Source organism: Penicillium argentinense (genome assembly GCF_028826775.1).
Source record: "Penicillium argentinense strain IBT 30761 chromosome Unknown utg000011l_segment0_segment0, whole genome shotgun sequence".
Lineage (NCBI taxonomy): Eukaryota > Fungi > Ascomycota > Eurotiomycetes > Eurotiales > Aspergillaceae > Penicillium > Penicillium argentinense.
The window spans coordinates 2,679,819-2,706,648 of NW_026622670.1; the positions used below are offsets into that span (position 1 = coordinate 2,679,819).

Genomic DNA, 26,830 nt, shown 5'->3' on the forward strand with positions numbered 1-26,830 from the left:
CGTTTCAAGCACACTGAAATCTGCCACTGTTCGTTACCCTATCGTTTATCTGTGCAGGAGTATACCACTCCAGGCGCCGCGAAGATGGATTCCTCCATGGCGTCCTCCAAAGATGCAGAAGTCAACGCTCTGATCGAGGACCTGGAGACAAGAAAATTCTTCTATGATGAAGACATGGCCCATCAAATCGACCCCGAGCAGCTTGCCAAGGACGCCGAAGCCATCAAGCACCTCGAAGAGAAGGTCAAACAACTTCTGGGCGATGATAGCCCCGCCGCTGAACTCGGCTCGCATATTCCACCCGTGACCCCTCTTCGGCATCCCCAGGCTGCTATGTCATCGCGTACCGTCCCAACCGTACTGTCGGAAGCCGGTACCCCTACTCACCCAGACGCCTCTGCAAGCAATGGATATCGTGTTTCGAGCCATGTCTCGTCTGCTGAGTCCCTTTTCCCCTCCCATGCACCTTCACCCTTGCCAAATCAAGCTGGCCGGATTTCTGGACAATTGTCAACATTACCAGTTGGATCTCGCAAGCGGCCTCGTGACGATTCCGTCACATCGCCTGCCCCCCAAAAGAGGCAGAATATGATCGAACAATCCAAGGCACGGATGGACGAGCTCTCCAATCAACTTGATACTAAGCTGGTCGAGATTAAAAGATTGTATGAAGCAAAGAAAGCCAATACCGAAGACCTCCAGCTTAGAGCTACAGCAGACGGCAAGACCTTGGATGAGGTCCTCCGAGAGCTTGACATCGAGCAACAAGAAGATGAAGACCATCTAATTAGAGAAATCAACCTGGAGCGAGATGGAGCAATGGCTCGAAAGTTGCAAGCGGAGGATTTTCTCGAGGACGATCAGCCAACAGATTCGACGCACCCGCCGACGGCAACCACTCTGCCCTTTCGAGACCAAATCTCTCTCGGCCGACCGGACCCTTACTATGCCCGTGGATTCCAGCCGGCATCCTCTATCTCGATGGGATATGACAACCCCTTTGCCCCAGGACCTTCAAGCGGGGCCTTGCCGGGTCGTCAGTACGTCCTGGATCGTTCACCGTTTTCAAGTCTACGGCTTGACGATGACATCCAGGAAGTGACAGGTGACTATTTCCATTCCAGATTTGGTGGGAGGAGCCAGGGAATGAGCGCCCATCCACTTCTACCTCCAATGCCGCAGTTCCCTTTTCACTTTGGCAGGGGCCCGATCGATGTCGCAATGACCAGCTTGGACGAGACAAAGATCGATATGGAGGACGACGAGATCGAGTAAGTTTGAACCTAAGCATCGAAGAGTTGTGAGTTACTTGTTTTACTAACTCAGCAATTTAGTGGCTACGACGAACGAGAATTTCCCAAGGATATCAGGAATCTCATTCATGGCATCAAAGACATCCGTGATGCCACGAATGCGGCCACGGATGAGACCCCGGATGCCCTCAAAGTGACTTTGATGAAGCACCAGAAAATTGGCCTCAGATGGATGAAAGCCAAGGAAGAGAGCAACCAAAGGGGTGGTATCTTGGCGGATGACATGGGCCTTGGAAAGACTATCCAGGCTATCGCTCTCATGACCGCTCGGCCACCGACCGAGTCTGACCGACATCCGTGTCTTATTGTTGCCCCAAAAGCCCTCATGGAGCAATGGAGACTTGAAATCCTTCGGCATGTCAAACCGGGGAAGCAAAAGCTATCGGTCCTTATCTTCCATGACAAGACACGTCGTACCCCCTGGAGAGATTTATGTAAAAAAGATATTATCATCACTACCTATGGTACCTTGACCGCCAATCACAAGTATTTGGTCAAAGCCGAAGAAATGGAAAAGGAGGGCAAGGATCCGGAAATCGCAAAAATGTACCGTGACCAGGCGTTACTCTTTACTCCCCGGAGCAAGTTTCACCGGATCATCATCGATGAGGCCCAGAACATCAAAAACCCGTTGGCGAAGAGCAACAAGGCTTGCTGTGCTATTGATGCTACCCATCGATGGTGTTTAACCGGCACACCAATGATGAACAAGCTGGATGACCTCCAAGCTCTGCTCAGGTTTCTAAGAATTCGACCCTACAACATGAAGGACAGGTTCAAAAGAGTGTGTTGCTACTCCATGGTGTGGTTTATGAAACACACCAATGGGTTTGTCTATTTTGGAAAGAAGCAAGCTAACTTTCGACGCAGGACTTCCCTGTTCGCCCTGGCGGTATGGTAGAAGAGAAGACCATGAAACAGCTACGTGTGCTGGTCAAATCCGTTTGTCTGAGACGCACTAAAACATCTCAGATTGACGGCCAACCCATTCTACAGTTGCCGCCGAAGGTTATCGAAAAGGTTCATGTCGTGTTCAGCGAAAAAGAAAAGGCGGTTTACAGTGAGCTGGATGCCAAAACACAGAGACAAATCACCAGATACCTTGATGCGGGAACACTCGGCAAGAACTACGGCCACGTTCTTGTCCTCCTTCTTCGGCTACGCCAGGCCTGCTGCCATCCTCATCTACTTGAGGGGTTCAACGACGAAAACTTGGCCACTGTGGCCGGTGTTGATCTGGTTGCCAATGCGAAGCTGTTGGATCGTGCCGCTATCACAAGAATGACTGCCAATTTGAAGGCGGGTGATGGAGAGCTCGAAGCCTGTGAGATTTGCATGGACAGCGCTGGAAATTCAGTTATCTACATCCCCTGTGCGCATTATGCGTGCTCTGAGTGCTATGCCCGCATCTCCGACCCTGCTGTCCTTGCCCGAGAGAGCACTACGGGATTCGTCAAATGCCAGTCCTGCCGTGGACAGGTAGACCCTAACAAGGTCACCGACCTCAATTCCTTCAAGAAGGCACATTATCCGGGTTCACAAGCTGAATATGAGGCAAGCAAGCAAGATATGCATTCGGATAGCGACAGCGATAGTAGCAACGAGTCCGACAATCCTGATAGTCCCGAATCAAAGGAAGCCCGGAAGAAGTCTCTTGCTGAACTGCGCAAGGCTGGGCTGAGGAACAGCAAGGCAAAGCGCAGGTACCTTGACCGACTTGAGAACGAATGGATTCCTAGTTCCAAGATTGAAAAGACCCTCGAGATTCTGCAGGCCAATGAAGACAGGGGTAAGCAGGAGAAGACGATCGTTTTCAGTCAGTTCACCTCCTTGCTCGATCTCATGGAGGTGCCCCTCAGGCGTCGTGGTTGGCAGTTCGTCCGGTTCGACGGTACTATGAATGTTGACGACCGTAATGCATCTGTCGCTGCATTCACCGATGACCCAGAAATTAAGGTCATGCTTGTCTCCCTCAAGGCTGGAAATTCTGGTCTCAACCTCGTCGCTGCATCGCACGTGATCATCTTCGACCCATTCTGGAACCCCTATGTCGAAGACCAAGCCATTGACCGAGCCCATCGGATTGGTCAAACCAGAGATGTATTCGTGCACCGCTTGTTGGTTGAGGAGACGGTCGAGGATCGGATCATCGAGCTCCAGGACCAGAAGCGTGAGCTGATCAGTGGTGCCCTTGACGAGGGGGGTTCTATGAATGTTTCCCGGCTCAGCGCCGAGGACTTGGCTTTCCTTTTCGTATGTACCCCTGCTTCCCACTCTTACCTGCAACCTTTACTAACATATTTTTTTTAGGGTATTCAACACGCCTGAATGCGCTAGTTCTGTTGTTTCTGCGATTCACTTGCTTCTGATTGATTTATTCCTCGCACAGGAAATAGAGTTTCTTCAGGTTGTTTGTGCTCTTTAACTTTTGTCGATTATTTTCTCACATACGGGTGTTTAGCGGCGTACGAGCACACATACCCCCATTCAGGATCGGACTCAATATCGTTCAATTTACGGACAAGGCAAGTCAATTCTATTTTTGTTTTTATTTTTAATTTTTTCAAACTTCCAAGTCCTTCCCTTCATATTTCTTCTAGGTTTTCATAGATTCAGTCTGTTCACCAAAACGCCCTTAGAGCAATTGAGATGTCGATAGAACCAGAACTGAGATCACAATCCAACTAGCTTGGCAAATGCCCATGTTGTAATTTAATATGTAGAAGATCGTTCAGGCATTGGCCCGGTTGAAATATGACTTGCTTTTTTAGGGTGCAGAGCTCATTTCAGGGGCGAGAAAGAAGCATTGAGATGGTAAGAGTCTAAGCTACTAGGGTTGGGGAAACAAAAAAAAAAGAAATGCATAATCGATCGTGCCGTCCATTTTCTCAAACCACCACTGTCCCAACCGCTTTCATTGTATCGTAATTCTGAGAACGGATTTTGCTCCGGGACACAAGGCCCAAAAACATTCGGTCATTTGAAAGGCATCACTCGTCGGACGGTCACTAGAACTGTCGTATCGAGGGTCGCCGCGGGAACCCAAAATTCCCGAGAAAGAAAACGCCGGGATTTCGAAGGAATAGGGAGCCGTTTACAGGTCGGCATCGTCCTCGTCGGGGAGGGGCATGTTGGCAGCGTCGTCCATCTCCTTGCGGTACTTCGCGAGCTGCTCGTGGTCGACCTGGACCTCAGGGGGAGCGAGAGCGGGGGCGGCGACAAACTCCTATAGGGGATAATTAGTACCGAATTGGCGGTGAGCGATCGGACTTTATTGGGTTGGGTACGTACCAGAGTGGCGTTGCCGACCAGCTTGCGGGCGAGCCAGAGGAAGGGCTTCTCGAAGTTGTAGTTGGACTTGGCGGAGATGTCGTAGTACTGAAGGTTCTTCTTGCGGTGGAAGGTGATGGTCTTGGCCTTGACCTTGCGCTCCTTCACGTCGACCTTGTTACCGCACAAAACGATGGGGATGTTCTCGCAGACACGGACGAGATCACCTAGATAGGAAACTCAAGTTAATCTCGCGGGAACGGACAGTTTTTGGATCGATTTAATAAGGGAAACTCACGGTGCCAGTTGGGGACGTTCTTGTAGGTGATACGGGAGGTAACATCAAACATGATGATACCGGCCTGACCGTTGATGTAGTAACCATCGCGAAGACCACCGAACTTCTCCTGACCGGCGGTGTCCCACACGTCAAACTGGATGGTGCCCAGGTTCTATAGTCTCGAGTTAGTCAACCGTGATCGGAGCGGGGTTCGGCGGGGCATAGCATACGGTGGTGAAGGTGAGGGGGTGGACTTCGACACCAAGAGTGGCAATGTACTTCTTCTCGAACTCACCAGTCAGGTGGCGCTTGACGAAGGTGGTCTATGAAATTGGTTGCGTTAGCGATAGCCTTGCGCGGATGAGGCGAGCGTTGGGCAGATATTTTCCGTCTTTGTTGACAAAAAGGCGGGGCAAGGGAGAGGGATTCGGTCACAGCGCAACGAGGTCATCGGAGGCGCCATCGGGGATCGATGATTCTGACGATGATCGCCAGCAATGGAGATGCCTCCTCGTTCAGAGCTGAGGTCGATGGACGTTCAATTCGTTTTGAAGCGGTTCTTACCTTGCCAGTACCACCGTCACCGACCAGAACGAGCTTGAAAGTGGGGGGGGAGCTTGATCAGCCATGGCGAATGTTCAGAGAGACGAGGTCTTGGGGGAAATAGAAATCGTCGGGTCGGGGGATCGCGAGTTGGGTTTGTGGTGGGGGGAGGAGAAAGGAAGGGGAAGGAATAATAACCCCAAGAGCCGGCAAAAATTGCGCTGTGAGCTTACATAAGCGGATCTGACGTAGGCTGCTTTGTTGGTTGGGTTCCCATTCGACTCACTCGAGAACATCAATGGTTCATTCCGCATGTCAGGCTGAGGTCTTGGGGTCTACGCGATTTACGAGGAGAGACAGTACACTACTGAGAGCAAGTCGAACGAGCGAGGATAAAGAAAAAGACCAGCGAAAGGGTCCGTGGCTCGTGATTCGTGATATGATTACTTTGTACAGGCCAGACGGCCTCCTGTAGCCGCGGCAACAGCAAGGAGGTCTACAGCGGAACAAGATGACATCCGAGCAGACCACGACCGCCCCAATCACGTCGGGGTGTCAGCTGTAAATCCAAATCTGTCGTCCCTGATCCACTCTGGTTTTTTCGTACCACCGTAACGGTCAAGTTGCGCTGTCGCAGCTGTGGTTAGCAGGAGCAAGGGAATCGTGCTTGGTTGATGGTCGACGACCGAGTGCGTCTTTCAGGGAGATAATAGATGTGCACATACCCCTTCATTCTGCTGAACAATCTCGGCAATCTTCCCGAGCCGTTCGTGGTTCAGCCAGTTTGCACTGCCAAAACTCCGGATCATGTCTCCTGTTCTCAGACCAGCCTGGTCGGCCGGGCTGTTGGGTTCCACGATGTTCACCTTGGCAAAGGGTGTCCCTAGCATGCTCGCATCTGCAATGCTGGTCTGCGTGGCTGGGGCGGGCGTGGTGGACGGCGGGCTGCCCCCATCCGTTGTCGCCGCGTCTTGCGCATTCTGTAGCTGGGCAAAATGTGCGTGAAGTCCCTTCTCCAAGCATTTCATCACTTCCTTGTGGTCATTCTGAAGGTGAATCATTCGTACACGCGTGGCTCGGACTGGCATCGCGTTCTCGTGTTAGCCAGATTCGATGGCCCCGGGGGGGGGTGGTGGGAATGGGACTGGGGCGGGCCATTGCGCACCTTGAGCGATGTCGATATCATCGCGCGGATACCCATCGAAAGTCGTCAGAGTTGATCGCATGGTGACCCCGTGCTTTGCAACAAAAAGCATTAGCCATCAAATCTCGGTAGTGGCGGGGTACGAACTCACCGAGTTGAGGACGTTGCTCAGCGCGCTCAGCTCCTCCTCGATCCGCTCCTTCTCTTGCATCAGCTCAGGCATGGTCAACTTGGACGCATCATAGGGAGCACCCCCGGACGTCGGTCCGGAGGCGACAGTAGGAGCATGAATGTTGTTGTCCATGGGGATGCCCATTTGATAGTCGAAGGTGGGGCGACGAAGCGGGCTTCGTGATAAATCGCTTCGGGGCGGTGGGGCTTGCTTGTTAAGCGCGTGTACACTGTGTAGCCCTGGTACGTCATCCATTCCCAACACAGCCATGCATTATGATTGGGAAAGATTCACCTGGGGTAACGAGCTGAGATTCATTCTCACTTATATCGACATCTCGAAATGACTAGTCTAGAACGTGGATTGCGACGGCATCACATACATTGTATAAGTACCCTAACCATAATACACACTCGCAGCTTATACTGGGCATAGTTCTCACCAGCAAGATGTGTCCTTGTCGCCATCTGACAAGATACTTGTGGGAGGGTGATATGATTCAGACAATACCAAGGAATATTTCAAGAGAAATTACTTGATCAGTATGGCCGAGCGAAGTCTGGAAACATGGCGTTAATACATTACATTGGTGTAATGTTGGAAGAGGGATTGCGGAATGACGATAACTGACTTCAGAATCGTCGGGTGCTATGAAGGGTACCTACTGCTCACGGCATATCCAATGCACTACCATAATGCGATTAGCCGACTATTTGTCTACTTCCTATGATAGCCTTAGAAGAGTCAAGAAACCAACAAGATCTATTAACACATAAATCTTGCGAGTATTGAAGCATTGACTAGAAGACCTGTCTAGCCATAGAGGCATACTACACTAATTGGAGTTTACATGTATGACGGAGAAACTAATAACATCGAGTAAAGAATGCGAAGGTTGGTGTAGAAGTTCACAAAGAGCCTCGACAGCATGACTCCCAGAGCCGCATCCCTGAGCCTAAAGACGAGATTTGAATCTGACCTGTTGAGGTGCCTCGCGCCATGACGTACATGGATGGGATTCGAATTGCCCATCACCAGCGAACCTGCCTACTTTGTGCGCTGCCCGCCGCAGTGCCTTCCGCCGGACAGACCGACCCAGGCAACCCTCCATCCCCGTGGACCGCTCCGTCGCGACTGCCAAACCATGCGATGCCCGGCCGGTTTGTTTACGCAGGGTTGGAGTGCATCCCCTCCCGCATTCGATTATTGTAATACTCTCCAAGCGTCAGTTCCAGCATCTCGGTCTGGCCGCCTGGAGCCACCATGGATTATGATACTGGGGATGAGAACGAGAAGCTGTTGCCGGAAGACCAAACCGAAGCAAAGGTGGGTGATCGACTTGAGGGATTGAGTTCGAAACCGGCTCCAACCCACCCCTTCAGGAAGTGGATGGACAGTTTTCGAATTCGCAAACGGATCCCCCCGACAATCCCCGAGAGATTTGTGGAGGGCTGGCCAGACGCATCCCAGGCGGACATCGCGACGCAGAATACGGGGCCGTTCCCCAGCTCCCTCCATGATCAGCACTGGGAAAAGTCATCGGAACATTCCTCACATCTGGGAACGGTCAAGACCACAACTCTAAGCACTGTGAGTCAGAGTGCCGCCAGGTCTCGAGCCAACACTCTCAGTACGACCAACCAAAGCGCGACATCGGACGTGCGAGCCTCGGGGGATAGTTCTCGACCGACATCAAGCAACTACTTGGATGAAGCAGCAGAGCAACGAGCGACGAACCGACGTCGGGCTCTGCGGGAGATTGTCTCGACAGAGGCTGATTATGTTCTTGGCCTGACAGCCCTGACAGGAGTAAGCTTGAAACCCCAGGTCTGCCCTCTTCGGGTCTTGACTAAAGTTGATATCGTCCAGGTGCTCTCGATCATCAACACCAGACCTCAGATTTATCTCAACATACAGCGAATTCGAGAGATACACGAACAATTCTTGACCCAATTACAAGAAATCTCGCCCCTGTCGTCCGGTCCGATCCCGGAGGGAGCTTCGGACTTTCTGTCTCGGGGATTTTCTAAGCGACTGGGCACCATCGACCTTCCCGGAATCAAAGGCTTACAGAATCGGTCTATCCGGACGAAAAGATTCAAGGCAACACTTGATCAACGCCTGAAGTCCCTTACTGCAGAACCACTGGAATGTCTCGAGGTAGTCCGTGAAATCGATAAATTGGTAAGCGACCCTTTACCACTTGAGAGCTTGAACAGAGTTCTTACATTGACACTTGACGTCCTAGTCTATTTCCTTTTCTGCATACGAGGAGTTCTGCCGCAACTATGAGCTTCTCACACAAGATGTGGCCATCTTGCGGCGTTCGGTCCCGAACTGGACAGAGTTTGACCAGGGCATTGAGGCTCTGTCGAAGTCCGTTGCCTCCACCCAGAGCCGTAAATACGATGACAACCGGTCAATGTCCATGAATGACTTGATGATCAAGGTACATGACCCACCCTCGATGGGAGAAGATGATCAGTTCTGATGCATTTATTGTTAGCCTATTCAACGCCTCTGCAAATACCCGCTTCTCCTGCAAGATCTCCTTCGACACACCCCTGTCAGTGACTGTCCGACTACTCACGATGGAATACGCCAGACATTGGAAACGCTACGCATATTGGTTTCGCGAATTAATTCAGAGACTGGAAACCCTGTGAATAAAGATCGCATTCATAAAACGATTCTGTTGCAAGGGAAAATCGCCTTTTCCGAAACGGTGCGTACCTACCTCACCCCAAATGGTTGATGTTGCTAATCCATGAGTCTGAATAGCATGCTCTTCAAAATGTATATAAGGAGCTCGGCCCCATGACTCTGTGTGGTGTTCTCCATGTCACATACCAGACGCCAGATCAGATAATTGGGGATTTCATGGTTTGTGTTCTCTTCAACTGCTATCTCTTTCTGGCGAGAGGCATTGAGGACTTTCGCCGGTTGGAGACAGTGGCCTGCATATATGTGGATGACCTGAAAATGGACTCTATTCAAAACGGTCGGGGTAAGCTTGTCTCCTGCGAAGCCTCTCTTGGTTGAAGCGGCATTCTAACTCCTTTACAGGTCTTTCCTGTTACGGATGCGCATTCTCCTGGAAAATTCTGTTTCAGGAGCAAGAAGAGAACTATGAGTTTGTGCTCAGCGCATCGTCCGCAGTGGAAGAGAGACACTGGAAGACCGAAATCCTGAGATGTTCTGCTTCCCTGAGTGAAATGGCGAAGCCAGGTGGTGCATGGGATCCGAGAAAGTATTCCTTCGTCAATATTGTTCTGGTACCCCTGGATCGCGTACAGTATGCGGTTGCTTCTCTGGCACGCAGATCATCCATGGACTCCATGACAATCTCACGCAAGTACAATGTTCAGCAAGTGGTGATCAAGAAGACCCATTACCCCCACAGCCACGACGAGTCAACCAATGCCTCTGGGAGCGAGATCGAACGGCCCAAGGAGCCGGCCATACGGGGCCCACTCACCGTCGCTGCCCGGAGGATTGATCGAATTCGATTGGAAAAACTGGTCGCGAACGTTTACTCTCGCAATGTGCTTCCATTTCCAGGTATGGTGCTGGGTCGCGGAGAATTATTTCGACGTGGTACGATCATGAGACGCCTGAGTTTTCATGGCGGATTCAACAGACGAGCAAGTTCTGTCAGTACATCCCACGTCGGGGCCTTGGCGACAGACGAGGACAACGGGGAGGAAAGAGAGTTGCCAACGGGACCCGATGGATGCGATGAATTCCCACTAGCATCGGAGACGGAGTGTGTGTCACCGAAGACACCCACATCCATCACTGGACGCTCCAAGACCCATCGGTTCCGAGGACCACCTAAGAAGTCCACAGGATCGGTCACTTCACCACGGAGTGAGAAGCGCTCTAGTGGGAATAGTGGAGAATTTTCTCCCACTCGAAAGAAATGGACGACCTTGAGCTTGTTTGGTGCATTGTCGCCGAAAGGGCTGGTACGCGCCCGACCGACGATGGGTCCAGGGATTGGGGATTAGATGGCCACAGCGGTCTTCTTCAGTCGCATTCTCACAACTTCGAGATGGGTGGGGAGGTAGAGACCCAGAAGGCATTGTTAATAACTTGGCACGACGCAATGGACGAGGGAGGAATGAAAGCAATCATGTCAATTAAAGTAACCGGGGGTATCCACTGCCTAGGCACAGGCCTGCAATTGACGTCATGACGCACTGTACATTATTATTCTACAAGGATGTGACGCTTTTTTGGTTTTAATCATCACTACTTTTCCTGAGCCCAACTAGGTAAATCATATTCGGCTTGTACACCACGCATCAGTGTTTAACTACTATCCGAGCAACGAGGGTGACACCCTCACGGAGATGGTAGGCGCTACCACTAACTACCTAGTACCTACACTAGTGCTGGCGTCAGGATCGGTGAAGCGGTGGCCGCATTACTCCTTTGCTGGTATTCAATATGCTCCCATACTCGGAGTACTCTGGAAGATCGTGCTGATGTGTACATACTGCTGTTTGGTCCACGGCTGCGGAGAAACTGTTTCGAGACCGCCGGGGCGTGATACATCGACTTTGTATCATTAATCCCCTTCAGATAGCAGGAACAGACCGGGGCAACTTTTATCGCAGAGAGATCTTATTGCAGAGAGATTATATCGAAACGCAGGTACCCTATATAATGTTGGAAAGTTAATTCGTGCATTAGGATATATTAGGGTTTTATGGAATCTATAATGCGCTCGCCTTTCCGTGGTAAGATAATTAGAGTAATGTCAGTCGACCAACACCAGAGCCGCAAATTGAGTCGATAATAATATCCGAGATTTGCATTCTCTCGTACCCGTTATCCACTTGGTAGCCTGTTTGACATTGTGAATCAGCTCCCAAGAAGGACAACAGTCGATTGTCCCAGACCCACGTGACCATAAATGACGTTTCGCTGACAGGAAGGGAAAGCTCCCACCTGATGACATCGACCTGAGACAATGACGTCACCAACCATCATACGTACTTTAAAGCTCCCCTCCTTTCTCCTCCTTCTTCTCCTCAGCTCATCTACTGTCTCAACACTCAATTGAATCTTCAAAATGCCTCGTGGAAACGATACTGCCTTCAAAGTCTTTTACAAGGGCAAGTCGGAAGACTTCGTTGTCTTCGTTGACGATGTCGAGATCCTGAAGAAGTGGAAGAATGACCGCAGCATCGCCCTCGCCGATGTGGTAAATGGCTGGAAGATTTTCATCACCCACCGGTAAGAGTCTATTCCACTTGACCCAAGTCGGGGATATGAATATGACTTTCTAACCTCTCATAGTCACGGTGCTCAGGGGATCATGGACGGTGCCTCCAAGGCCACCCTTGAGGATGAATTCGGTACCCACAAGGAGGAGGAGTGCATGGTCAAGATTCTCGAAAACGGAGAATACCAGGCCGTTCCTGTATGTCAATGCCATCCCTTCTCAGTCAAAGCTTTTACTAACACTTTTCAAGTCCCGCGAGCGTGAGGGTGGAAAGAACGATTCTCGGTAAATTCATTAATACATTTTTATCTTGATGGAACAAGACGTGCTACCCCTCACCGCGACGTTCTATCATACTGCAACTGGAAGTACCACCGGTCCTCGTCGTCCTTGCTGCAGTAAAATGCAGCAATTTCATCGATAAAAGCACGACATACAGAGAGCGCCGACTTGTCGAACGATAGACGGTGCCGGGTAGGAATTTTGGGGTGGAATTGCATCTCACAATCATAGGCTACGATGCCTGAAATTATTATGACTTTACGAAAAGCGAGCTATGGAACTCGTCATTCAAATATCACAAGTCACAAATTATATCATCCTCGCGTAGAGCTACGGCATCCCTTCATGGCCAAGACCGAGTATTGCATATTAAAAAGGGCTTCTACATGGCCATTAGCATATTAAAGATCCTTTCGCACCTGTGTTGAAATTCTATGTTTCAAGAACTCGGTAGCGAATGGTGTGACTGCAGTGTGGGGAAGCTATGTTTGAAGCTGATGACCGTAGTTATTGTATAATGTCGACATGCACATTCAATTATTTCAGATTGACTTCTTATTTGGATATCCCAAGGTAGTATTATACGTCTCCAGACACACCAGCTTCAATCAGCTTCAGCAATGCACCCATTATTCTCTTGCCGTCGCTGAACAACCCATCTGCCCAAATCCGCCCAAATAGCCTCCTTCTCCGCGAAACTCATGGAAGCCGCAAGCGCACTAGTCGTCGTTGCAACAAATACCGGCGCACCCTTCCACTCCGGACACCCAGCAACCCGACCCATATTCTCCTCCTCATCCTGCCATCCGTACCGAAATTCTTCTTTGCGGATCGCTCGTCCATGCCGCACTCGCCAGACAGCCTCCCATATACTCTTCCCGACCAGACAAACCGCCTCAGGTCGTTGAGCCGCGATTTTAGCTTCGAGGATGGGCACCCCAGCATCCATCTCGGCTTTTTTCAGCATGCTTGCGTCGCGGGTGGGTCGTTCCACAATGTTTGTATTGCCCACTCTGTAGAGCTCGGGTAATTTGTATGTGTCTGAGGGCGGGTGACGGATGGACGTGATCCCAGAGGAATGGAGGAATTTCCAGAAGTAGTTCGATGGGTGTGCGTAGGCGTATCCCGTTTGGCCGGTCATGATGCCTGGGTTCAGGCCTACGAGGAGGAGGAGTAGGTTTGCTGGGATCGTATCACGGAGGAGGGAGTCAGTGGCGGTCGAGTGGTGAGTTGTTCGGGAGCGGATACGGCGACGGGGCTTCTTCGAGGGAGGCGTTGTCACTGAGGTTTGGGAGATGGTGGATGAGGAGCGTGAGCGCGTTATACGAGGTGGGAGGGTCTCAGACGTGGTGGTTGAGACTGCTGTCAACGTGGTTGTGTCGGTTCTCCGGCGCTTGAGACTGGTGGGACTGGTTGTTGGCTGAGTGGAAGCATTGCCTAAGTGTATATATTGGTTCAGCTTGCCATCAAAGCTGGTAACTTTGCTGGCAGGGACATCCTCCGTCTCTGAATCCAAGTCATGTTGGATGTCCGGGCAATCTTGCCAAAGTTGCGGCGAGGGCATATTTCGATTAATTTGGGCGTGACTGTGCTATAAATCAGCCATTGGAGATAGTGTATCGATTAGGTCTCCAAGGAGGACGCAGTCGATACGAGTCTTCTCAAATACCACCACGTTGTTGAGATCAGAACCTGCGCGAGTCTGGCCGAATCCTGTTTGGCTGACGTCACGTGGGTATATTGCGGCCTGAGGCATGAAAGCGCACGACTGCAAAAACAGTCTCGTTCTGGAAATTTGCTCGAGCTACGATCTGCGGGCTTGGTACGTACTGTGGATAGTTGCTTCATGGTTTGCCTTCATTAATCTGGGTTGTCCGACCCGCAGGGCTGGGTAGAATGCTTCGAGGAGCCATCACTTGTACTTCTCGAATGCCAATTGCATAGGGTATCAGAGGCGATATCATTCATTAAGCGTGTAATCATTAAAGTTTACAAGATCTGCGTCAAGTATATTCATAAGCTTGACCGAACAGGAGCACTGTGCTCAAGAGTTACTAGGCTTTAAACAGCCCCGACCTCTTTGGTAATGTCCAAGGCTGTGGACAGACAACCTAGAGAAATGTTAGTAGGGGTCATCAAGATCCCAGGAAGATTAATTTCACATACCTCGCCTTCGCTGTAAGCCCAGAAATACACACCAATGCCGACTAGATAGTACAACGCCGGGTCGGTGCCTTGATATAGCAGCGCAGCGAACAGCGCGCTGAGTGGGTATACAACCAGGCGGGTTTCAATGCTGCGATGAAGGTATGTTCCAGCAAAAGGTTTCAAAGGCCATTCCCAGGCCAGGCCGATCAGTCCCATTATCAGATTGAGGATTTGGAGGACGGGCACCGGGGCCACGGCTGCGTCGAGGTTCTTGGAAATGAAGTCCCAGAAAACTTTCGGCCAGATGAAGCCTTCGATAGCACTGGCAATTTGATCTGTGCGATATCGGATTAGTCAATGTTCTCGTAGCCTTCGGCGCATCGGCGCATCCCATCCACACTTACATGCCGATGCCGTGAGGATAATCAATCGCCCCCAGTGGTTCTTGATAAGTCTGCCCATCGTATTGGATTATTTTGTATAAAAAACAGCGATCGTCGAAGCGGGATTCCTCCTCCAGTGAGAAATGCCGAGTGCGGTTGCAAACCCAGGTGCTGAAGATGGTGCCCAATGTAGAGCGATATGTTCATCTGCGGTCTAATGATCCATGGATTCAATCGACTGAACCGAGATAGAGAAGCTGATCTGATTGCGACGAGGAAGAAGCCGATCTAGTGAGATGTCACGAAGGCATCGCAGTGGTGGTCGCAGAAGCGGGAATCGGAATGGTTGAGGTTGCATGCTGCAGAGTGGCCGGGAGGAGGGGGTGTATGCATTCTATAGTTAGATTCCCCGGCCCAGCCAGAGGGAGTCGAGCCGACTCGGAGCTCGGACGCGCAGAGCGCCATCACAGTGACGATGCAGTCCACATGGAGAGCTTTCGCACATCGAGCAAAGCAGGGCTTTCTGTGACCCGCACAGATGTCCCTAAGCGCTGGGGGCCAATCAATGGGCCGACCAGGGTATTTTCCTCAACAGGCCCGTCGCCGGGGTTGTTCTTCAGCAGCGTTGAAGTGGTGATGTGCGGTGTGATTGGGGGACGGCCGATGTGACGGAGCGGAGCCTGCTGTGGCCGTGCGCCAGTCAGCGGCCGCCGCGGCGGGGCTTGGCGTGATGGGCTGCAGCTCGTGGCACGCGCTTGCCGGAGGGGTTGCCGTTTCACACACCTTCGCATTGTCTCGCTCCTCGCCCTCTTGCTGGCTCTGCGGGTTTCCAGAATGCTGGCAGCAACAGTCCGGATGTTTCCAATACGGCGGGGTCAGATGATCGCCCCAGCCCTGATGGACTCGCCATGGTCCAATTTCCCATCTGCCTTCTGCACCATTGCCGCCAGAGGTGGAGGGGAGAGTGACTGATGATCGTAGGTGATGTGCAGTGCCAAGTGGGCCGAGATTGTGTCACTCTTCGAGGTGGGGTTCCTCCAGCAACAAAGACGATTCAAGATACTTTGAGGGCACCAGTCACACCACCGCGAGACCGTGAGCTATATTTGGACTCCACTCCAGAACTCAGGATGCAGAAGCAGGAGAAGGAGAAGCCCGGCCGAACGATGGGCCTTCTCACCGACTTACCTTGCCCCGGACTTGCCGTGTGACGACTTGCAGCGCTTGCAGAATGAATCCCATAGGCCGGCCCCAAAGTAACGTCCTGCCTTAGCTTCACTTGCCGCTGGCCAGTCACCAGTCCTGTTTCAATTCTTCCCTATCGTTTTCGCTTCCTCACTTCTGGGATGTTTTTATGCGCATCTCGGACTGGTTGCGAGCAATGGGGCAACGTCTATGGCGTTGCCCAAGGTGAACATACCTACCAAATCGGGAGTAGGTAGACTCACTAGGTCTCCCGCAGAGCACGCCGCATCTTCTTTTTAGATTCGTGCATATTCCCACTCCGCCCGTACTTCGTGATGGGATTTTTTTCGCAAGTCGATCAGAAATAGCCCACGTGGATTCACGATATATCACCCTCGTGTATGAGATCACTGTGGGCTGCCCGGCGCCAAGCGGGCTAGCTCTTCTCGAGATATTTTCAAATGAGCCAAGAAAGATATCAGATCTTATGGGAAGATTTGACGAGGCTGGATGCGAATAGTCGCGAGATAGCGAGCACCAGCCTCCGAACTTAGAACGCAAGGCCTTGGAAGAGTTCTGGGGCTTCAGGACAACACCTATCACATCGTAGAGCGACCATTGCGAGGCGAGAGATTCCCCAGGGCACGGACTTGGACGGGCCTGATTGGGCTGTCGAGCTATTGGTGTTTTCGGTTGTTGTGCCCGCTAAAAGCGAGTAATTATAGATCGGCCCCCCTCACCCCTGCAGCTAAAACCACAACGCTGGGATTCTCAACCTCCGTCCACCTCGGCCTGGTCTTTATCCATTCTACCCACCGCCCTACCTCAATCATGGTCGCGTCGCATCTGAACTCTCTCGAAATCGCGCTGAGCTACTAGATTTCGTGGGTCTTCACGTACACACAGCGCATTCCGCCTCTCACAGGCGTGGGCGACCTATTGAAACAACTGCATCCCGCGAGCTGCCCAAACGCCTAACGGATCTTGCGACTCGCCACCCGGAGATATACCCCAGAGGAAACGACAGACTTCACCTCAACGATTGATCTGGAGATCGGCCCTATCCCGGTGACGCTATCTCGCCTGTCTGCGGAAGGATTCCTCGGTCGGCGTGGAGACGGTGATTCGGTCAAGTTCATGGAGAAGCGACGACGCCGGCGACTCATCAACCCACCAAATAAACCATTCATTGGTTTAAAACAAAGATCTGCATAAAAAGAGAGCATCTCCAACACCGAGATTACTCGATCAGATCTTGATCGACAGAACTAGGTTGCTGGTCAACCACCACGCTCGTCGCTCCTTTAATAACGTGCCTTGTGCCAAAGCGTTGTCGCTGGTCGACAACCCGAAATCCCAAGAAGACAGAATGGTCGCAGCTAATGAGTCCCTGACGCAAAGATTCGATCTGACTCCATCCAAGGTGGTCTTCTACCTCGGATTCTGGGGCATCCATATCGGCATCTTTGCGCTCGGATGGTACGTCGCAAGGCCAGAGAAGTACGCAAGAAGTGAGGACACGCGATGCTGACGTACATGGAACAGGTATCTACAAGCTTCAAATTCAAAGCTCGCAGATCTCAATGTCCTCAAATTCTCCGTTTGGATATCCAGAGGCGCTGGTCTGGTTCTCTCGGTTGACGCAACTGTGATTCTGTTGCCCATGTGTCGCAATGTGTTGAGATGGATCAGACCACAGATCAGATGGCTGCCGCTAGACGAGTCAGCTTGGTTCCATCGTCAAGTTGCCTACGCTCTGTTGATCTTTACTGGAATTCATACCGGTGCCCACTATGTTAAGTATGCTTCATTCCCGGATCCTTGTGTTCAAGTCCATTTATTAACAGACCCTAGTTTCTACAATATCGAAAAGAACCAGATCAGGCCCGAGCTTGCCATTCAGATCCACTATACCCAAGCGGCCGGCATTACAGGCCATGTCATGCTGCTGTGCATGATGCTGATGTATACCACAGCACACCATCGTATTCGTCAGCAGGCGTACGAAACCTTTTGGTACGCCCATCATTTGTTCATTCCTTTTATGCTAGCACTGTACACCCATGCCACTGGATGTTTCGTGCGTGACAGCGCCGATCCCTACTCTCCGTTCGCTGGAGAAAAGTTCTGGAACCACTGCCTCGGGTATGAAGGCTGGAGATGGGAGCTTGCGGCGGCCGCTTTATACCTATGCGAGCGACTCTACCGCGAAATTCGCTCTCGTCGAGAAACCGAGATTACGAAAGTTATCCGTCATCCTTACGGTGTGTTTAACTGTCCATGCTGCATGGAAGTACCCACTAACTCGGAAATTAGCCGCAATGGAAATTCAATTCCACAAGCCGAGTATGAAGTACAAAGCCGGCCAGTGGCTTTTTCTCCAGGTCCCCGATGTTTCCAGCACCCAATGGCACCCCTTCACCATCACTTCCTGTCCTTTTGACCCTTATGTCAGTGTTCATGTCCGCCAGGTCGGAGATTTCACCAGGGCTCTTGGTGACGCCCTCGGCTGTGGTCCTGCGCAGGCCCGAGATCTGGAGGGTCTCGACCCCATGGGAATGTACGAGGTTGCCCTTCAAAATGGCCAGATGATGCCGAAACTCCGAATCGACGGACCGTATGGTGCTCCAGCCGAAGATGTCTTCGAAAATGAAATCGCCATTCTCATCGGCACGGGTATTGGCGTCACGCCTTGGGCCTCGATTCTCAAAAATATCTGGCATTTGCGCTCCAGCCCAAATCCCCCGCGACGATTGCGACGTGTCGAGTTCATTTGGATTTGCAAAGATACTTCCTCTTTCGAATGGTTTCAGGCGCTCCTTTCTTCCCTCGAATCTCAATCGGCTTCTGCTGCTGCTCACGAGGGCAGCGCTGAGTTCCTGCGCATTCACACCTATCTCACGCAGCGCCTAGACAACGATACAGCTGCGAACATCTATCTCAACTCCGTTGGTCAAGCCCTGGATCCGCTGACCGAATTACGGAGTCGCACAAACTTTGGTCGGCCCGACTTCAAGCGCTTGTTCAATGCAATGCGTCTCGGTTTACTGGACCAGACGTACATGACTGGCCTACAGAGTGTGCCCACGGCAGAAGTCGGTGTGTATTTCTGTGGCCCCAATATGGCAGCACGACAGATTGAAGATGCAGCTAAAACTGCGTCGACAAAAGATGTTCGGTTCAAGTTCTGGAAGGAGCACTTCTGAGCTTCCTGCGATGATTTCTTTATCCCTGATAATGCGGTATAATCACCCTTGCGTTCTCGGCTTGTACCGGGCTCTCCCTGGCCACCGCCATCTCCGAGACGCACACTCTCGCCCGTCGCGACCCAAGCGACAAGCTTGGTAACTCTTAATTCGTCTTGCAAAGAGAGGGAATCACCATTCCCAACTATGGCGCGCCACCAGGGCGGCGCCAATGGTGAAAGCGAGGAGGCACCGGCTACTTCTACAGAGACATGCGGTTCAACGCGCAGGGCGCCAAGATCAGTCCTGTCGCCTGTACCGATCAAGACTCCTGCAGTAACTGCCTTTTCTCTGGTGGTGGTCTTAGCTCGGACACCAACGTTACTAGTTGCTGCAAACCTTGGACAATCTGGATGCAGCATCTCTTTTGCCTACAGTGGAAAATCTTCATTTTGCGCGAAAACCGAACCATAAGTTCAGTCGGGACACTGGGGAAGTTGCTTTCTCGCGTTCAGTAGGGCAATCTCGGCTTATTGTTATCTGAGATTGGCCCAGTCTTGGCGACCTGTCTAGAGCAACTTGATCGCCTTCTTCACGTTGGTGACGCAGAGGAAGGTTGAATTAAGATCTTGAGTGCGAAAATTCTATTGGGTTCTGTAGAGTTAGAATAGGCTCCTCCGATAGAAGTGGGCACTCGGCTGATGCTATGCCCTTAACAAACTTCAGTCAAGGTTATTTCCCGAGAAGGAAATCAATGCATTCGAATTTTATGTTTGTAAAAACTGTAGGAAGTAAGAAGCCAGAATATACAAAGTGAAGATCGCATGAATGACATAACATATGGCGTTGAACTAGTTATCCGAAGAATGTCATAACATCCGGAATAGATAAGCGCTCGCTCCATAGCAATTCAATGCAGTGTCGCTTGGGCCTTTTCATCTGCTCCTCGGAAGCATACGATCGTCCGCAAAGATCATTTTCAAAGTGACTGATCAGCACTCTCAATTCACCCGATATAAACATCCGGCCACGGGTCATCCTCTTCGATGAATGCATGTTGCATCTTCATATCGTCGCCATCATGCATATTCTCCCAGAGACTCCATAGCGCATATGTCCAGCATTTCATCCATCCGGGAAAAATATCATACTGATCGATATCCGGGAATGCTTCACGAACCTTCACATATCTTAAGGGCTCATGGAAATTCTCTGTTTCAGTTTCCGCCACAGTTGCGTCTTTCAGCGCTTGTAGAGATTCTTCTTCAATAATAATGCACATTCGAAACTTGGTCCATTTATCTCGCATTCCTTGCGCATTCACCCATGTCTCAAAATGTGTGCGAATTTCGTCGAGAGATGCTCCTTGGAATTGTGCAGGGGTTTCCATAATCGTCGATCGGTACTTAGGCCAATCTTCGGAGACATAATTTCGAGGGCGATCAGCGCCAACGCTCACAAACTGCTTTTTAATACAGGCCTCGATGAATCTGATAATGTCTGGGAAAAAAGCATTCGATTCGGCAGAGTAGGTCGTGCGATAAATGACATATCCCCAGTCTGGAAAAACAGAAAATCTGCCATGGAGTTCTTCCATATTCGCAGATGGTTTAGGGTAGGGTGTAGTCGATGCAAGTGTTTCCAATCGGATTTGGTGGTTTCGCGAAGGAAGAGGATGTGAGGAAGGGAAGTTCCGAGTCCCGGCGTGTTTGCCTTGTTATACACCAAGGGTGTCTATGCCAAGGGCCAACTAAAAAGTCAACTAGGTTTGCTAAGGGCAAGTTCCGAGCCCCGCAACATGATCATGGGTATCGATGCCAAGGCTAATCAAAAATAACCGAGTTTGCTAACATAAAAGGGTCTGGACTTATGTAGTTAATTAATAAAATGTGCTAACTAAGCTCTTCAAAGTGGGACTAGCAAATGGTGTCTCAGTATGACGAGGTCAATTTGTGGAATGGCTACACATAATTTTCACTGCTTACAACCGCACACTACTCTTCGATTTTTGTTCTTCGAGTTTCTGGTGATTTATGTAGAAGATAAATTATTATTATTTCCCCTATATTTCGTCTGCTATGAGTTTGACTAAAAATCTTTAAGTATTAGTGTGCGAGTCTTACCAGTGGAAGTCGTGGGTCCACTAAGTCTAGCTTCAGCTCAATTTCCTTTCTTCCAGATTTCTCATGCTTGATTACTAGACATTGAAGAAGGAGGAATTTATTAAACACTGGCTACAGTTTTTGAATGTGAATTACTGTTGCCTGGAATGTATATGGCATATATTATTGCTCCAATAAATACATCTTTTATTTTCAAACTATGAAATTCTCTCGGCTGTACTTCAAGTCAGACCATTTAGATTGATCGTTGCAGTTTGGGCCTGACTCATCAAGGACCGCACGATTTCATTCACTTGAAGAGCTTCGGGACCGGTTCGAACTGCCCAGTATTTGAGGATCTCGTTACCCCATTTTTGAATGAAGGTGCGGACTCGCCGAACGTCGTAATCCAGAGAGTCACGGATCCATTGATCCCATCTGCGTTCTATTTGTACTAGCGCATTTCCAGCGTTGACCCACCAAGTTTCTGCTCGACCGAACTCTACCCGGACCGTGTTCAATGCCTCAACCATATGATCCTGAATTGTGAAATGATTGAGGTAGGTGATCACAGTGAGAGGCGCGCGAAGATTCTTGAGGAAGTACTTGGGGTCTTTGGCGTCGAGTAATGTTTTCATTTTCGTATCAGAACATAAGGTAGTATATGCTTGGTTTCGATGCCTCCTTGGTGTTGTCAAACAGAAACTACATACGAATGAATCGAGACTATGAGACGTGTCTTGGCTTCTTGAACTTACTGTACCATGAAACACTGTACCAGGGCTATGGTGGCTGATCACTTCAAGTAGGGCACAGCTTATCTTAGGCAAAATATTCGAGCGTCTTGTCTTAACAAGTACATGTCAGTCTTGGCAGCGACCTGGTCAATGAGAAATACGCTGACAAGATTCAACCACTGGGCTAAAAAGGCTAAATAAAGTTTGATACTAAATGCGAACATCTAGAACTTTATCGGCCTTGGCGTTCAAGTGACACAAAATAACCTCCCCCACATACACCAAGCAATCATATCCGAATCAGATGACTTTCGCGCACGCGAAATTCTTGATGATCCATTTTCGATAGGCGTGCGAAATGTTTAATTGGAGGTGGTTCATCAGAGATAAGGCATATCTCTTTGATCACCATGATCTGTCGTCTAGTAGGTTCGTTTGCGCTACTTTTTCACGCAACAGTTTTACGGAATTCAAGGCGCCATGTTACGAGCCCAGGAGAAAGTCCATCTCTTGCGTTGATCGAGATTATCTACTGCTGCATCGTTCTGAAGGATATGCCGAATGACCACGCTTCATGTCGGTCTTTGTCTGGGTCCACGGACCAGGAGGGGGCAGTATTCGGCACAGGCGAAGAGCAAGAGCCAAGGCTACTATTTAGTAATGAGTAGCAAAAATGTTCCAAGGCCCTCGACCGAATACAGTCTGATGTCCTGCACTAGAGTAATCTACAGTTGCAATCTCGTACCTCAAGGCTATATGTTTGAGGGAATTTCTTTGGTATCTCATAAATTCGTAGTTTACAAAGGTATTATGTCACAGCACTAGCCGACCAGCTTAGTTACAGATAAGTGCCTCCAGGTGTCTCAGCACATTCCCACGTTGTCCTGCACCTGATGACCTCGAGAAATGCCATTTTGAGAAATAAGACAATTGGCTAGCACCACCATTCTATGCGATGTCATGCTCCTTAGGTTCGTCCCCATGCATCTGTTTAGTGTCATTCTGTAGGCTTGGAAACGATGTCCCGAATTTCCTCGCTAATATCCACATGAATGCGTAACTGCTTGGCGATCATTGTGCTATACAGCACTCGAAGTTCGTCAAAAGATAGTCCGGTGGGTTTCGGCTTTTTCGGCTTCTTTTGAAGCAAGGTCTCACTCAAGCTAGGATCTGCTTGGATAGTGTCATGCTGTAGATAACGGAATCCAAGCATGAACAACTGTTTCGACCAAGGACAGGCTCGAATAGCACGGTAAAAAACGGCCTTTGCAGCCTCAATATCTCGGGCACCAGATATTTCGAACATGATGTACAGCTTCCAAACCGCGAGGTTCGAACGGGCTCTAGCCGTGTCAAAGCCGCGGGGGTTCAGATTGCCGATGGGTTTCTGGGAGGCATGCACGATATCCCCGAGAGCTTTTTCAAATGCAGCTCGTGTAGAATGACGAGTGGCTCCCGCCCAATCTGGACGAGAGAGTTCACGCCATATCGGAAGTAGATGCGTTGTGATGGGCACACCCTGTGCTGCGGCCGCTGACCAGCCCAGGCTGTGATCAAGCTTGTACCGATTTTCAGGATCTCTGGTAAGTGACCGGATATCTCGAATGCGGTCGAGCATATTGAAGGACGATTCATTGCGTGTGAAAACGGAAAGGAACATGGTGTTGTTGGGGAACAGTGATATGCTCTCTTGGAGAATCTGACGGATTTCCTTTGGCGGAAGCTTCGTATCCAGCAATTCGGATTTGAACCCGAGTAGTCCGACTCGAGCCTGGTGTAAAAGCTCACTGGTGTACACCTTGAGTTTCTCGTTTGCATAAAACAGGGTGTTCGATTTCTGAAGAGCTTCAGAAAATACCTCAAGTGTGGTCTGCATAGGGCACTGTTCCACCAAGAGTAAAAGGGCGAAACAGGTGGTGTATGCTACAAAAGCATGGGGATTTTCGCAGGCCAAGGCTTCGGATTGGCATTCGCGCAAGTACTATAGGAGTCAGATTGGACGTTGGCCTGGGAGAAGAGACAAAACACTTACCGATTGAACCTGAAGCGTCGTAGTCGGTTGAGGGGCCACATTGGCCGGGTTAACACTATCGTACGTGTCCTGATCTATGCCCTGTGCAGGAATAGCATGCAAAACGTAGGCAGCATGAGAGATTGACCCCTGATGAACAAGTTCCCAAGCCCAAGAACTCCAAAGAATCCCGGAGTTAATCCTGATCTCAAGTGGGCGGGTTTTGCTCCATGTAATTGAACTTGACCACACCCGAACAGCAGCGGCAGGTGAGCCACTTCGCAATTCCATCAAAGCAAGAGCATTGCAAACTCTAAGACTTGACGTCCATTTCTTGAGTAAACTTTTGGCATATTGCTTTGCCTTTTTCGGATCCCACACGAACATCAACCCAAGGGTGTACTCAGCTAAGTCATCATCAAATGCCTCTTGAGGGCGCCCGCGCTCTACCAACCGTCGTAGGGTCATCTGTACCCATTTCCGGTCAATTAGCGAGGATGCGTGGGGGATATACTGTTGGCGCCACGAGAGAAAAGAATCGAACCAGGCACTTGGACTTGGAAACAATGTGCTTGACGTAGGCAAGAAGTCCGACATTGGGAAAGAGAAAGGCGAGAACCGCTGATAGCGTTCTTCGGCCTCTGGCCCTTGCGGAGCCCGGTCATGAAGCCCTGGCACGGAGTAGTCGAGCAGCTCATTTCGAATGAAACTGTCACCAGCCCACAAGCGAGTCGTCCGTAGATTGGTACATCTTGTCAGGTGTGGCAAGTGGCAGAAATACAAGAAGCTGTCGATGAGCTCCTCTGAGACGCCCATTTCCCAGAATGAACCCAGGATGTCGGCCAAGTCAGAAAAGGGCAGAATGGAATAGACGTCATCGACATAATGCGCCTTTCCGTCAGGTCCCGGGCTGGGTGCCAATTGATCAAATGTTCGTGCTGGCATTCGCGAGGCAAAGGCACGCTCATCCTCAGCCGCCTCCCACGACTTCATCAAGAAGGCAGCGGCAATAGATGATTTGTATTCATGGAAAGCTATCGGGACATTGTTTTCCAGTGGTTGATCGATCCAGTCGCGCCAAGTTGGTGATCCATCTTCCCCAATGCGTGGCACCTCGGACTCCCAATATCTGCGAAAAGACGCAAGAGCAGCCTGCTTGTCTGTGATTTCAGTGTAGGAGTCTGGTTTGAAGTAGGTGAATTCAAGCACCGCTTGCCATAGACCCACCGACATTTCTAGATAACCGGCTTCACGGAGGAATAGTGTCAGGCGGAGGAAAATGTAGCATTGAACTTGGGATTTGGCGGTCCCGCTGAAGCTGGACGCGTTGAGATCAAGACACTCGGTGAATGTCTCCATGCAATCTTCAAAGTCAAAGTGCTGAAAGTCAGTCTGGCGAAAGTCTAAGTACTTGATCCAAAGACTAATGAACCCTGAATTTTCTTGTAGAGTCGTTTTCCATTGGTTCGTCAATTCTTCTGCGTCCCAAAGATGCGCGCCTTCTTGAAGTCTGCCCAGAAGCAGGCGATCCTTGTGAGGACTGTCTCCAGATTTTTTTATGGCCTTATCGTAGAGAGACAACTTGACGTCCGACACACCTTGCTGCTCATTGTAGGTCAGGAGGCGGGGTTCTTCGTTCGGATCAAGGACCATGAATTCTTGATGGTCAATGAGCCTCAGCCAAGCAGCAATGTCAGAAGGGTTGAGATTGACAGCGCGGGAGAGCTCCGCCTGACGATTTTTTCGTTCCGATGAGAAGCCATCTTTCTGATCTGATTCATCTGAAACTAATTCCATGTCGCGGGGGATGTTGTCTTCCTCCTTTGCTTTGCCGTGAATGGACCGATAAGCGTGACGCTCATCATCCGAACCGGCGTCTTCTGCTCCTGTGCCCGGGCCATGGTGCGCTGCATCATCAAGTGGTAGAAAGTCTTGTGCTAGGGCATCATTCTCTTGCTTCAGGTAAGCTGCAGAGCAAGCAGGTTTGGTCCGCACACGAAGAAGCCGCCTTGGCTGTTGAAATCTGCGAGAGAACAAGGGCTTGGATGGTTCAGATGCTGAGTCCTTCGTGTGCAATCGGTATCTTGGATCTGCGCCCAGTACTTGGCCTTGTCCAGCTCGTCGGTATTTTGGTAGATTGTAATGAGCTCCATATCCCTTAACAGGAATGAGGCGATCACCTTTTCGATCGATAGTAAAAAAGTCGGAGCTAATGCCGGCGTCAGGAATTGGGCCACTCTGAATTAACTTTGACGATCTATTCCTATCCATTTTTGTGGCCTCTGGATATGATTCAAGAAATCGTGAGTGGTCCCGAGCAATACGGCGGTCATACGAATCGATATAGTGGGGAGACTGCGAACGAGAGCGGCGACCTGGGGACCTGCGCCGTTCTTCCCAACGGGTTCTATCTCCACGGGACGAGCGACCGGAATGGTGCAATTTCCCATCACCGTGGCGTCGAGTCTCTGGATCGCGGCGCTCGCGTGAGGAGCGCGAACGGGACCGTCGACTTGGGGATCTGCGCCGATCTCTTCGATCTGCCCGACGTGGCGAGCGGAATCTATCTTCACTGGCCGAGCGACTGGAGTGATGAGGTTTCTGACCATCGTGGTGTCGAGGCTCCTGGGCGCGACGTTCGATTGAGGAGGGAACAGGAGGAGCTTTGAAGCTAGCGAACCTGGGAACGGAGGACTTTGTCTTGAATTAGTCAAAATATGGGATCGCCTACTCGACGTGGCAGCTTACCTGCGAACCCGTCTGGTCCATCGTTATGGACGTTTTGGACTCTCAGGCCCATGTGATATGAACAACGAACACTCCAGTTTCGCGAAAGGTCAAC

General features: G+C 50.5%; 12 protein-coding genes across 12 annotated transcripts; 5 read left to right on the forward strand and 7 right to left on the reverse strand.

Annotated features, from left to right (window-relative positions):
- Positions 1-84: 84 nt before the first annotated feature.
- N7532_012016 (DEAD/DEAH box helicase) lies at positions 85-3,641 on the forward strand (the record flags this gene model as incomplete). Its single annotated transcript, XM_056624507.1, has 4 exons — positions 85-1,271; positions 1,335-2,097; positions 2,184-3,566; positions 3,624-3,641. 4 exons carry the CDS (start codon positions 85-87, stop codon positions 3,639-3,641), a joined length of 3,351 nt encoding a protein of 1,116 aa, XP_056469495.1.
- A 766-nt stretch (positions 3,642-4,407) lies between these two features.
- Positions 4,408-5,492, reverse strand: N7532_012017 (Ran family GTP-binding nuclear protein; the record flags this gene model as incomplete). Its single annotated transcript, XM_056624508.1, has 6 exons — positions 4,408-4,539; positions 4,605-4,810; positions 4,882-5,035; positions 5,094-5,186; positions 5,307-5,370; positions 5,428-5,492. 6 exons carry the CDS (start codon positions 5,490-5,492, stop codon positions 4,408-4,410), a joined length of 714 nt encoding a protein of 237 aa, XP_056469496.1.
- A 410-nt stretch (positions 5,493-5,902) lies between these two features.
- N7532_012018 (putative 26S proteasome non-ATPase regulatory subunit Nas2) lies at positions 5,903-6,866 on the reverse strand (the record flags this gene model as incomplete). The annotated part of the gene is made up of 4 exons (XM_056624509.1): positions 5,903-6,043; positions 6,132-6,487; positions 6,572-6,644; positions 6,702-6,866. 4 exons carry the CDS (start codon positions 6,864-6,866, stop codon positions 5,903-5,905), a joined length of 735 nt encoding a protein of 244 aa, XP_056469497.1.
- A 1,119-nt stretch (positions 6,867-7,985) lies between these two features.
- On the forward strand, positions 7,986-10,732 carry N7532_012019 (putative Rho guanyl nucleotide exchange factor; the record flags this gene model as incomplete). Its single annotated transcript, XM_056624510.1, has 6 exons — positions 7,986-8,531; positions 8,592-8,906; positions 8,971-9,171; positions 9,229-9,447; positions 9,504-9,729; positions 9,789-10,732. 6 exons carry the CDS (start codon positions 7,986-7,988, stop codon positions 10,730-10,732), a joined length of 2,451 nt encoding a protein of 816 aa, XP_056469498.1.
- A 1,070-nt stretch (positions 10,733-11,802) lies between these two features.
- N7532_012020 (SBDS family protein) lies at positions 11,803-12,244 on the forward strand (the record flags this gene model as incomplete). Its single annotated transcript, XM_056624511.1, has 3 exons — positions 11,803-11,966; positions 12,030-12,153; positions 12,206-12,244. The coding sequence occupies 3 exons, from the start codon at positions 11,803-11,805 to the stop codon at positions 12,242-12,244; spliced, it is 327 nt and encodes a 108-aa protein (XP_056469499.1).
- A 597-nt stretch (positions 12,245-12,841) lies between these two features.
- On the reverse strand, positions 12,842-13,801 carry N7532_012021 (mismatch-specific DNA-glycosylase; the record flags this gene model as incomplete). The annotated part of the gene is made up of 1 exon (XM_056624512.1): positions 12,842-13,801. One exon carries the CDS (start codon positions 13,799-13,801, stop codon positions 12,842-12,844), a length of 960 nt encoding a protein of 319 aa, XP_056469500.1.
- Positions 13,802-14,291: 490 nt separating this feature from the next.
- N7532_012022 (uncharacterized protein) lies at positions 14,292-14,847 on the reverse strand (the record flags this gene model as incomplete). Its single annotated transcript, XM_056624513.1, has 3 exons — positions 14,292-14,348; positions 14,404-14,720; positions 14,790-14,847. 3 exons carry the CDS (start codon positions 14,845-14,847, stop codon positions 14,292-14,294), a joined length of 432 nt encoding a protein of 143 aa, XP_056469501.1.
- Positions 14,848-17,322: 2,475 nt separating this feature from the next.
- Positions 17,323-19,159, forward strand: N7532_012023 (putative NADPH oxidase (NoxA); the record flags this gene model as incomplete). The annotated part of the gene is made up of 4 exons (XM_056624514.1): positions 17,323-17,432; positions 17,499-17,753; positions 17,808-18,217; positions 18,270-19,159. 4 exons carry the CDS (start codon positions 17,323-17,325, stop codon positions 19,157-19,159), a joined length of 1,665 nt encoding a protein of 554 aa, XP_056469502.1.
- A 985-nt stretch (positions 19,160-20,144) lies between these two features.
- Positions 20,145-20,735, reverse strand: N7532_012024 (uncharacterized protein; the record flags this gene model as incomplete). The annotated part of the gene is made up of 1 exon (XM_056624515.1): positions 20,145-20,735. One exon carries the CDS (start codon positions 20,733-20,735, stop codon positions 20,145-20,147), a length of 591 nt encoding a protein of 196 aa, XP_056469503.1.
- Positions 20,736-21,482: 747 nt separating this feature from the next.
- N7532_012025 (CAZyme family GH18) lies at positions 21,483-21,878 on the reverse strand (the record flags this gene model as incomplete). Its single annotated transcript, XM_056624516.1, has 1 exon — positions 21,483-21,878. The coding sequence occupies one exon, from the start codon at positions 21,876-21,878 to the stop codon at positions 21,483-21,485; it is 396 nt and encodes a 131-aa protein (XP_056469504.1).
- A 1,096-nt stretch (positions 21,879-22,974) lies between these two features.
- N7532_012026 (uncharacterized protein) lies at positions 22,975-26,259 on the reverse strand (the record flags this gene model as incomplete). The annotated part of the gene is made up of 2 exons (XM_056624517.1): positions 22,975-23,958; positions 24,010-26,259. The coding sequence occupies 2 exons, from the start codon at positions 26,257-26,259 to the stop codon at positions 22,975-22,977; spliced, it is 3,234 nt and encodes a 1,077-aa protein (XP_056469505.1).
- A 17-nt stretch (positions 26,260-26,276) lies between these two features.
- N7532_012027 (uncharacterized protein) lies at positions 26,277-26,657 on the forward strand (the record flags this gene model as incomplete). The annotated part of the gene is made up of 1 exon (XM_056624518.1): positions 26,277-26,657. The coding sequence occupies one exon, from the start codon at positions 26,277-26,279 to the stop codon at positions 26,655-26,657; it is 381 nt and encodes a 126-aa protein (XP_056469506.1).
- Positions 26,658-26,830: the final 173 nt, after the last annotated feature.